Source organism: Hoplias malabaricus, chromosome X1 (assembly GCF_029633855.1).
Source record: "Hoplias malabaricus isolate fHopMal1 chromosome X1, fHopMal1.hap1, whole genome shotgun sequence".
Classification (NCBI taxonomy): Eukaryota; Metazoa; Chordata; class Actinopteri; order Characiformes; family Erythrinidae; genus Hoplias; species Hoplias malabaricus.
In genome coordinates, this window is record NC_089818.1 from 12,465,918 (window position 1) to 12,478,193 (window position 12,276).

Consider the following 12,276-nt stretch of genomic DNA (forward strand, 5'->3'; position numbering starts at 1 on the left):
GACCCATTTCCCTATTTTGTATGTTATCAATGGCACCAGAGAATGTAGATTTTATTTGTTTTTTTTTCTTCCAATGCATCAAAACACAAATACAGGAAATATTAGAACTGGATATATTTTGATTTTAGTTCACTATAAATTGATATTAGGTTCGTGAAGTGGGTCAAGTATGTTAATCTTTAATCTACCAGCAGAATAAGCTCCTCCATTTCAAAATATATGGCACTATTATCGTTAAATAATTCCAGTTGTGGCTAAAATCTTTAGCCCAATCCATAATCAGCCACAAGCAGGAATGAAAAACAAAACTCTTGTTATTTTAATGTATACTTGTTCATATTAATTTTTCGTATTTTGTTGTATTTAGTTTCTTCATGTTGTACATATTCCTCAAACATATTCCATGATGAGCTGTAAAGTTACAGAGGGCAATCACCAAGTGCTGAAATACACAGTGTGTAAAAATTGACAGCGCTCTACAAACTAAATAACTGCAGAGTTTCCAACCTGCTGTTATAACTGTACAGGGGAAGCCAACTCCATATTAATGTCTGTGGGTTTAGAATGGGTGTCATTAAAAGTGGAATGTGCTAGTGTCTCAATATTTTCGTCCTTGTAGTGTACATTTCATTACATAGCAATCAGTCCCAAACTGAGGTTGCGGTTGTCGACCGTGATCCGACCCTGTCCCAGTGTGTCCACTTACTTCCCATCAGAGAGGCTGATGGAGCGGAAGAGTGGATAATCCTCAGGGGCAGGTTTTCCAGTCTGATCTTCATACAGGAACACCGGAGTGCGTCCAATCTCCACTCCCAACTGCTGGATCCCTGCCTCGTTGTATACAGACAGCAAAAACGACTGGGTGCCAGCCTTGGGCTTAATAGTCATCAGGATGGAGAAATCCTCTGGGAACACGCCACCTGCAAACATGGGTGAAACATTACTGAGGGGGGGTCCTCAACTACATCAGGGGTGGGCTTCTCTAACAGGTTACATCAGAGACTGGACACGAGGGTATGGCTACATCACAAACACACACACACACACACACACACAGACACTCTCGTCCTCCCACTGACCATTTTGGGTTGATACTGACTACTGCACACTCTGAACACCCCATAGAGTTCTGGAGACTGACCAAAATATTATAACCATTAAAACTATATCCACTGACCATTTGTCCTGCTTCAACATCATCTTCAAGAACAGATGCTTCACTCAGTACACGATATACCCCCCCCCCCCCACCACCACCACACTCATACTCACATTATTAAGGGAGGAACAGTCTCTACTCATCTGAGAAGGCTATATTGTGGAAACTAGAACAAAACTGTGAGGATCTGATAGAGTTCAGCCTCATAATCATCAGTAAGAGTCAGATACTGGTGCTGGTGATTAGTTCTGGATCACATTCATCACTCCAACTCATCCCAGAGGATCCATCACTCCAGAGAACACAGTTCCACACACACACACATGAAAACACAGTTCCAATGCAGGGGATCATATACTCTTCTGGCCCATGCTAGGCATTGGGAAAAATGACTTTGGGCTCATGTGCAGCTATTCCTAAGTGTCCCATATCATTGCCTGTTGTTCTGTACAGAGGGTACAGAGTGGAGCTACAACAGAGGAATACAGAAGGACTAAGACTGTAAGGGTCCTCTCTGTAGCCACCCTGAGTTTATTAGCTTACAGCAGCAATCAGTTTAATGAGATAGTGGTCTTCAGGGGGAGAAAACCCCGCCACCTCTCCTAAACAATTAAAACATTTATTTGCTGAAATTTCCTGTCTATAAAAACCCTGACGTCACATAGGTGAAATAATTAATTCACATGCTTGCGGCTTCAGGCCTGCGTCTGCGTTCCTCTGCAGCTGTGCAGACACTTCCCAATTACACACTAAAGAGGCCTCAGTTAACGAGCACACCCAGCTATCACACCCCCCCCCCCCTCCACACACACACACACATCTAATACACAAACGTTTAATACACACAGCCTTAATACACACACACACACACACACACACACATTTAATACACACACAGGCTTAATAAACACACACACACACATACATGTAATACACACACAGTGTAGAGATGCCCTGTGTGAAGGAGTGATGTAGTAGACCATGTAATATTCCTGATCCGGTTTGGATCCCTCTGGAGTCAAACAGTAGCCTCCACTGTAAAAAACATTGCAGAGGTGCATTCCAGATCATGCTGTAGATTCTCCAAAAACAATAAATAAATCTGTGTTTTCCCTCACTGAGCTTCAGACGGTTCTGAGGCTTCCAGAGCTCAGCCCAAAACACCCGGCGTTTACTACACACACACACACACACAGAACCAACACAAGCCAATTCTGAGAAAAACCCCATTTCACAGAGCTGCAGGACACAGGGGATACACTAGCCCACTCCCTCTGAGAAACAGCTCTGCTCCTCATAGACAAACGTGAGAGAGAGAGAGAGAGAGAGAGAGAAAGACAGAGAGAGTGCCTGTACAAGTGTACAGCTGTGTGTAAATAAATGACATTGCAGATGTCTATGATGTTTACCTGTACAGACAGATATGTTTACATATACAGGTGTGGTTACCTGAACAGACACATGTGTTTACATATCTATACAGATGTGTTTACCTGTACATGCAGACGGGTATTTACTTTGTTTAAGCAGGTATGTGTTTACCTGTTTACTGGGGGTGTTTACTTATACAGACAAGTGTGTGTATGGACAGGTGTGTGGTCACCTGTGTGAAAAGTTCAGTGTGTTTACCTGGAAACAGCTGCTTGGTGGGGGTGCTCAGCTGGGCTTTTTTGTTCACTCTGTAAGCTACATCTGGTTTGGATCCTCTCCTCACAGAGCAGAAACCCTGGGTTTTCTTCACTCCTTCTGGGGAACTCTGGAAATCTAGAATCTTCAGAACGTCCACAGGTTCTGCTGTGGGAGAGAAAGAGTCGCCACGGTTACAGAGATGTAAAAAACATGTCAATATTTGTTCACTGTAGAACAGAAACCTGTCTCTGTGTGTCAGAACATCTGGAGCAGAACCAAAGGTCATGATGCTAAAGAATTTAATGGGATGGAGAAGTGGCAGTGGCTGCCTAGCAACCAAATTATACACTATAGGAACTGCATAGCACCCTAGCAACCACTGGATTTCATGGCTGTTTCTCAATACAAAGTATGTCAGGTTCGAACTGCGGTACTTGGTAGCACAAACTTGGTGAGTTTGACTTGTGAGTACAAACTCCCGAGGACATGATGATGATATTATGGTCATTCTTTAATTACAATGCCAACATACTTGATGAGTCACTGTCCTGTAGTGGGGAAAAAAGGCACCGTGCGAGGTTGGTGTGAAATGCATTCTGGGATATCTGACTTTCTAAAGTCTACAGAAGTCTTGTCCGAGTGCATCCTCAATAATACGCAGAGCTGGAACGCATCCGGGTATTTGCAGTGTACTTGGATAGATGTGGACTTTTACACGGAACAATACTTAGGCTGTGACTGATGACTTTTTCCAAGATCTCGACGATGCAAGAACACAAATGAGCACATATTAAAAAACAGCTCATAACAAGCATTTAGCAACAACCAACAACTACTAAATTTACCATAGCAACTGGCTTGCAACACCCTAGCAGCTACCTTTCATACCATAGCAACCTCCTACCAAATCCCAGCACTCTGGTGGTGGGTTGCAGGCAAATAAATGAACAACATCCGTAGTGGCTGCCTAGCAACCACTTTAGGCACCATAGCAACCACCTAGCAACATCCTAGTAACAATTTAACAGTATCCATACAAGACCTTAGCAAACACCTGCATCCATGTGAATTTCAGTATGAGCTTATAGTTAAGAAAAGTTCTGAAAGTTGTGTTTTTTGAAAGAATAGATTAAAAATATTTCTATGCCACTTCTCTACAGAACTCTTTTTTATTTAAAGTCTGAACCAAAACTGTTGTGGAACCTCACAGAAGATTTATGGACATTTTAAAAACTATGTACTTCAGGAAATGCATAAATCTCTGAGCATGGTTTTATTTACAGCTTTATAACACAGTTCTGCTTCACCTCCTGTTTATTCAAATTAGGAACAAAAGTAAAACAAAGATGGAAGGTATTTGTGGGGCTTTTTTATGGGCCTTTTAACATAACATAAAGAAAAGGCTTTTGAGCTTTATCTGGTGAGACAGACTGAGACAAACTGAGACAGCCTGAGACTGACCGCACACTGACAGCAGAGTTGTTCTTGTTGACTCCGATGCAAACTGTGACTGACAGGTTTATGGCAGGAATTTCTCAGCTACTGTAACTGCAAAAGACCCCACAGTGGTTTTATGACAAGCATGAGCAATTCCTCAACATCTGAGGAGGAACTGTGAGCAAGGCCTCCTGGAGAAATCCCAGTGCAGAACAGGGCTGGAAAGATAGAGCTGGTGTTAGTCATTGCTCCTCTGAGCTCCACAGACTCAGGGATTTACGAGCAGCTCAAATTCAACACTGTAACACACTACACTCTGTCTGTTCATCGCCCAATTCAGCACAAAGGACAGGGTTATTGCTCAGAAATCGCTTGCCCATGTCTCAGGAGAGTTAATGGTTGTCTTTGGATCTGACCTCAATATCATCCAAGAGATAGTAAAGAGATTTTAAGGAGATACTACAGAGAGGTCAAGGAGACATTCAAAAGATATCATGGAGACACTACAGACACTACACACAAATTATGGAGACATTTCAAACAAATAAAGGAGATATTAGAGAGATTTAAAGGAGACACTCCAGAGATATCAAGGAGACACTACGAAGATTTTAAGGAGATATTGCAGGGATATTAAAAAGAGATACAACACACAAATTAAGGAGACACTACAGAAATATTAAGGAGACCTACTGAGATAAGGAGAGTTACGGAGAGTCTGACTATTAAGCCCCTGTATCTTTCTCATTTTGAGTTTATTGTAAATATACTGTTATTATTGTTTCCCTGACACTTGATGTTGTTTATTTATTTATTTGTAATAAACAGATATTTTTCTGGCAGCATGAATAGGGGAGTCCTGCTGATCTCATGCACCCCTCAAACCCTCCAATACATTCCTTTTCCTCTGAGAAAGAGAGAATCCATGGGAAGTGGCAGCTCGGAGTGGGCTCTGATGAATGAGGTGTTGCTGGAGGTCAGGAAGATAACTGTGTTTCTGAGATGTCTACTGCTCGCCGAGAACAGATTGGACTCAACACCGACATCAATCATGCAGAGAGACTCTCTTACATAAGCCCCTCTGAGACCTGGTGGAGAAACACCAACCAGGAATCAATCACGGGGGTGGGCATCTTGCCCATATAAGGAGTTCCAGGTCTGAGATGGAGGTCTCTGTTCGCAGGGGGTGGGATGGGAGGGTAGGGGGTAGAGGTGGTAGGAGCCAAAGGCTTTAAAGTAAATTAGGCTCCTGTTGTCTGAAATAACCCAGTTTATAACCCACCAGGAGCTAGTGTTGAATCCATCATTCCAGAGAACACCAGAGGAAACACCTTCCTGAAATCAGGAGATGGTTGTGATTGTTGTGAGGAGCAAATCAGCCTCAAAATCCACCAGATCCTCCTGCAGTGTGGGTTGGTGTGTCCTGGTGTGTTGGTGTGTGCCAGTGTAGTTTGGTTTGGGTCAATGTGGGCCAGCATGGACCGGTGTTGGGTCGATGTGGGTCTGTCTGTTTTGGCTTGGGTTGATGTGGGCCGGTGCAGGCCAGGTGTTCTCCTTCACCCTCCCCTAAAAATCCCAGCCCACAGGAGCTGACCTCTCTGATGATAAAGGGGTGTCTATAAATTTCTGGACACCGAGGACATCTGACTAAGGGTCAGGCGGCTGAGAGGAAGCATCTCGCTCAAAGCCCAAAAAACAATAGACCACAGTGAACTCCATCCTCCGGCTCTGCCCCACTTCCAACAGTGAGGTTTGTTAATCCTCAACAAACACAGGTTCTGTTTTTCAAACTCTCTGACATCACAAAACCACTGTCCAATCCCTGCAGCGATCCTGGGAAAGTGCTTAATCAGGATCACCATGAAGCCTTTTCCCAGAACATCAGACTCAGGATTCAAAGCAGGATTATCCAGAATAAAGACAACAACTTTATAACACACACACACACACACACACACACACACAGACACAGACACAGACACAAAACATTCAACGGTATTTGGTGTTTGTGGAAGTTTCAGACTGATTTAATGATTATTTTAAGTCTTTGAAGTGAAGCTTGATACTTCTTCCAAAATTTTCAACAAAATGCTCTGCTTTCAGAAAGTCTCTGTGCTCAGAATTCCTCTGGGATGTAAAAATAGAACAGACTATGTCTTTAATGAGAGAGAGAGCTTTTAAGAAATGAGACTAATAACAGCCCACGCCCTTCAGAGCAGTTAAGACCAACAGTGTGTAACTGCTCAGACCTCAGTCCAGACACCGTCAACTACAGAAATCACTGCTTACTGAAGGACATCTGAAATCTGCCTGTGTCTCTAATATCCCTCACTCTGAGACACTGTTTAAATATTATAATATTATTCCCTTGTTTCCATGTGTTTTTATATAATTTCATCTTTGGGGAAAGTGTTTTGTTCCATTTGAAATTCATTGTGTTAGTTAAAAAAAAAAAAAAACACAATTTTAATATTCTTCTCCCAGTACAACAATCTCTCTCTCTCTCTCTCTCTCTCTCTCTCTCTCTCTCTCTCTCTCTCTCTCTCTCTCTGTCTCTCTCTCTCAAATGTCTCTTTGTGTTCCTAAAATGCCGTTCTCTGCGGCTGCATACCTAAAGGCTCATATATTCCAGATGTGGAGAATTGGCCGACTCCGGAAGGCCACGCTCACAGAAGGTTTTAAAACACTGAGCTATTCCAAGCCCATTAAACCAGCACAGAATGAGCTGGAATTATCCTTGAATGTGCTCTGAGAGTTATGCAGGCATTTATCTCAACTCTTCACCTAACTTCTCTGTTATTACCTTCACTCAGGTAAATTCACCTGGAGACACACATTTTAATAAACCACTGTGTAAATATACAAATCTACACACTTTCACTCATTTTGTGATGCTAACATCATTCCTGCTCTGAGGAGAGTAACATCTACTGCTGTTCATCAGCTCAACATGCTCGGAGGAGAACACTAACCTCTAACTCTGTTCTTCAGCTCAACACCCTCGGAGGAGAACACTAATCTCTGATTCTGTTCTTCAGCTCAACACTCTCAGAGGAGAACACTAACCTCAGATTCTGTTCATCAGCGCAACACTCTCAGAGGAGAACACTAAGCTCTGACTCTGTTCTTCAACTCAACACCCTCGGAGGAGAACACTAACCTCTGATTCTGTTCATCAGCGCAACACTCTCAGAGGAGAACACTAACCTCTGACTCTGTTCTTCAACTCAACACCCTCGGAGGAGAACACTAATCTCTGATTCTGTTCTTCAGCTCAACACTCTCAGAGGAGAACACTAACCTCTGACTCTGTTCATCAGTGTAAAATACCCTCGGAGGAGAACACTTACCTCCGATTCTGTTCATCAGCTCAACACTCTCAGAGGAGAACACTTACCACTGACTCTGTTCATCAGCTCAACATGCTCAGAGGACAACACTAACCTCTGACTCTGTTCTTCAGCTCAACACGGTCAGAGAAGAACACTAATCTCTGACTCTGTTCTTCAGCTCAACATGCTCAGAGGAGAAAACTAACCACTGACTCTGTTCATCAGCTCAGCATCCTCGGAGGAGAACACTAACCTCTGACTCTGTTCTTCAGCTCAACATGCTCAGAGGAGAACACTAACCTCTGACTCTGTTCTTCAGCTCAACAGTCTTAGAGAAGAACACTAACCACTGATTCTGTTCATCAGCTCAACAGTCTTGGAGAAGAACACTAACCACTGATTCTGTTCATCAGCTCAACACTCTCAGAGTAGAACACTAACCACTGATTCTGTTCATCAACTCAACACTCTCGAAGAAGAACAATAACCTCTGATTCTGTTCATCAGCTCAACACTCTTGGAGAAGAACACTAACCACCGATTCTGTTCATCAACTCAACACTGAGGAGAACACTAACCATTGATTCTGTTAATCAGCTCAACACTTTCAGAGGAGAACACTTACCACTGACTCTGTTCATCAGCTCAACATGCTCAGAGGACAACACTAACCTCTGACTCTGTTCTTCAGCTCAACACGGTCAGAGAAGAACACTAATCTCTGACTCTGTTCTTCAGCTCAACATGCTCAGAGGAGAAAACTAACCACTGACTCTGTTCATCAGCTCAGCATCCTCGGAGGAGAACACTAACCTCTGACTCTGTTCTTCAGCTCAACATGCTCAGAGGAGAACACTAACCTCTGACTCTGTTCTTCAGCTCAACACTCTCTGAGGAGAACACTAACCTCTGACTCTGTTCTTCAGCTCAACAGTCTTAGAGAAGAACACTAACCACTGATTCTGTTCATCAGCTCAACAGTCTTGGAGAAGAACACTAACCACTGATTCTGTTCATCAGCTCAACACTCTCAGAGTAGAACACTAACCACTGATTCTGTTCATCAACTCAACACTCTCGAAGAAGAACAATAACCTCTGATTCTGTTCATCAGCTCAACACTCTTGGAGAAGAACACTAACCACCGATTCTGTTCATCAACTCAACACTGAGGAGAACACTAACCATTGATTCTGTTCATCAGCTCAACACTTTCAGAGGAGAACACTAACTTCTGATTCTGTTCATCAGCTCAACACACTTAGAAGAGAACACTAACCACTCACTTTGTTCTTCAGCTCAACACTGAGGAGAACACTAACCACTGATTCTGTTCATCAACTCAACACTTTCAGAGGAGAACACTAACCTCTGATTCTGTTCATCAGCTCAACACTCTTGGAGGAGAACACTCAGGGTGTAGCTATTATCGAGTTCCTCTTCAATTCAGTGGAACATTCTCTGAGCTGCTGAAATGTTCATTGTCTATGCCAAAACTGGCAAACCACCTCCTAATTAAAAACTTGGCAACTCTGATCTGAATTACAGGGCACTGGAAAATGGAGTGAAATTCAATCTGCAGAACTATGTCCTGTTTATAAGCGGAGAACCTCAGGGTTCCGTGGTTCTGCTGACTCAACCCTCTAAACTCAGCGTGTTAAAGAGATCATCTCCACAGCAGAAACGGAATCTCATTCAGGCACTTTCTACTTCCCTCCTCATTCCCACTTTATTCCCTCCTCATTCATTATTTATTCTGTCATTCGCTCATTCCAACTTCATTCCCTCATTCTTTCATTCCCTCATTCATCCCTCATTTCTTTATTCCCTGCCCCTTATTTATTCATCCCTCCATGTTCAGATTATAGCTCAGATTTATTTTATTAACCCTCCACCTGTGATTCACCTCACCCTAATCTCAGCTAACTGCTAAAATCATTCATTTCAGATTTTAAAATAAGCAACATATGCAAAATTAATCAGAATAATTTGTGCAAATTAGATTGATATATGAACACGAATCATTCAATATTAAAAATAATCAGCAAATATAAATTAAAACAGCTGGATGGGCTGGGCTACACTGCAGCAGGTTGAATGGGTGGGGCTACACTGCTATAGGCTGAATGTGCAGGCTACACTATTGGAAGTTTAATAGATTGCTATACTTAAACTGTAAACACACTGGAATTTTTGGCATCACCAATTGAAGTGAATTCATAATTGCCCATTTTTTTCAGCTGAAAATAAATGTAAATAACATGTTAAATACATTCTAGATTAAATAATTAGCTTCTTAAAGAAGGAAAATGCTGTTTTCATTATGCATTTTAAAATATGAATATGGTAATTAGCAATAATTAATTATGAATGTTAATTCTTAATAAAATATCTCTGGATTCTGTGCAGATGAGAGATGTCTGATGTTACTCCAGTTTTTTAAACAGATGCCAATAAAAACTTAAAATACACACATTTTAACACAGCCCAGTTGAACAGCTGGAATACACATCTGTCTCAGCGAGAGAGAGAGAGAGAGAGAGAGAGAGAGAGAGAGAGAGAGAGAGAGAGGCGGGGGGTGCAAAGAGACTGAGAAACTAGAAAAGGAAAGTGACAGAATAGAGACTGACAAAAAAACATAAAAATAATCGGAAGAAAGGGAGCGAGAGAAATACATGAATAAATGGTAAAATAGAGAGAAAATAGAAACAAATGATAGAAAAAGTGAGAACAATATACAGAGAAGGAGGGAAAGGAGCATGAGAGAAAACAAAAATGAGAGAAACAGAGAGAGAGAAAGAGAGAGAGGGATTATTAAAGTCTTTAACAGTGTGATTAGAATCACACACAAACACACACACACATTTGCTGCTCCAAGCATAAAGGGATAGATAAAGGGATGGATAGAGTAATCAATGTGTGCAAAAGAGAAATAAATAATGGCTGCACTCAAACAGTCTCAAACACACATCATTCTCTCTCTCCCTATCTCTCTCTATCTCACCCTATCTCTGTCTCTCACTCACTCTCTGTCTGTCTCTTTCTATCTCTCCCTCTCTCACTGTCTCTCTCTCACCTGCATATGTCCCAGAGGCCTGTTGGATGATAATGATGATGGTGGTGATGATGAAGGTTGATGTTGTGAAACTCCTCAGGTTCTTCCACCTCCACTTACACCTCCATCTCTGATCCATCTCTGGAAACACTCCCGGAAAACTCAGTACACACTCCGTACACTCGTATCTCACACACACACACACACACACACTATGTATTTCCTCTTAAACTGTCATCTCTCTCACACACTGCTCAGAAAAGCTGAGCCTCTGGGTTCTGGACGTTCTCCGGTTGCACAGTCAGAAGGTGAGTGTGTGAGAGTGTGTGTGAGTGTGTGTGAGTGTGTGATGAGGCTTGAGGAGTGAACCTGAGCCTGACTGAAGGAACATACTCCAGAGAGAAAGCTCTACTTTCTTTCAGCCAATCACTGCCCAGGAAAGAGCACAAGCTCAACCCCTCTCCTCCCGGAGAGAGGCTTAGACACACACTCTCTCTCTACCTCTCTCTCTCTCTCTCTCACACACACACACACACACACACACTCAGACACATCAGTCACTCTCTCACACACTTATACACACTCTGAGAAACTTTACTTATTCACACTCTTTCACACACACACACTTATATACACTCGCAGGGACTATTTACTCGCACACACTCACTCAAACCTTCACATAGTCTCTCAAAGGCTACAATCACTTACACACTCACACACATTCCAGGTATGACTTACATTAACACTTTTCAAAACTTCCCACACTCTCTCAGAATTCATATACTCTCACACAGTCTGAGACAAGATCCCTGAGACAGAAACATGAAAACCTTTTCTGAAACTGTGAGAACTCTTCTTTAGTACGTTCAGAAAGTGGTCTCTGTGAGATCTCTGCCTCTGTTACAGCTCCCACCCTCCCACCTGCACTGTGCTCAAAGAACACTCTCATTATTTCTCTGTGACACGGTGTTTTTTTTTTAATATATATATATATATAAATGACTGCTCAGCATTAATTGCTTCTACAGTTTCATCCAGATCTGGAACTCCTGTTTTTCCTCGCTGGAAATATCTTGGAAACACCTCAGTATTTTGAACTGAACACTAGATGTTGCTAGATGCAGGCAAACATGCTGAAGACACGCCCCCTGATAAAGGTGGCCACACCCCCTGAGTTTTTAAGGTCATATAATTAATCATTGCTGAGGAACCTTCTGGATCATTGCTTTTATTAAAGGTTCCAGCTTCCTGTCCCTCCGCCCTTCTGACCCCCCAATCGTCTGACCCTCCACCTTCCTGACCCCTGACTCTTCAGACCCACCACCATCCTGACCCTCCACCCTGCTGACCCCCAACTCTACTGACCCTCCACCTTCCTGACCACCCATCATCCTGACACTCTGGGACACTTTGGACCAGCTGCACATGAGCCTCAGCTCAGCCTCAGTCTACAAGTAGTGTATAACCCCCCAGCATTGATCTATGGAGCAGTGGAACTGTGTTCTCTGGAGTGACAGAGCTACATCTACTGCATTTGGAATGAGTTGGAGTTTCCTCCAACACCAGCCCCTGACCTCACTGGTGTTTATGAGGCTGAATGCCATTAAATCCTCGCAGCAATGTTACTACACAAAATCTAGTGTAAAGCAGAAAACTAGAGACTA

General features: G+C 42.6%; 1 protein-coding gene across 1 annotated transcript in view; it reads right to left on the minus strand.

Annotated features, from left to right (window-relative positions):
• LOC136675537 (collagen alpha-1(XI) chain-like) overlaps window positions 1-10,828 on the minus strand; it is a 104,504-nt gene extending 93,676 nt beyond the window's left edge. Inside the window, exons 1-3 of the mRNA XM_066652118.1 lie at window positions 10,634-10,828; window positions 2,789-2,953; window positions 707-920 (exon numbers count right to left, since the gene is read on the minus strand). Coding sequence (XP_066508215.1) covers window positions 707-920; window positions 2,789-2,953; window positions 10,634-10,751 — 497 coding nt within the window. The 5' untranslated portion in view covers window positions 10,752-10,828. The remainder of the gene's footprint in view (window positions 1-706; window positions 921-2,788; window positions 2,954-10,633) is intronic.
• Between the last annotated feature and the right edge of the window lie 1,448 nt (window positions 10,829-12,276).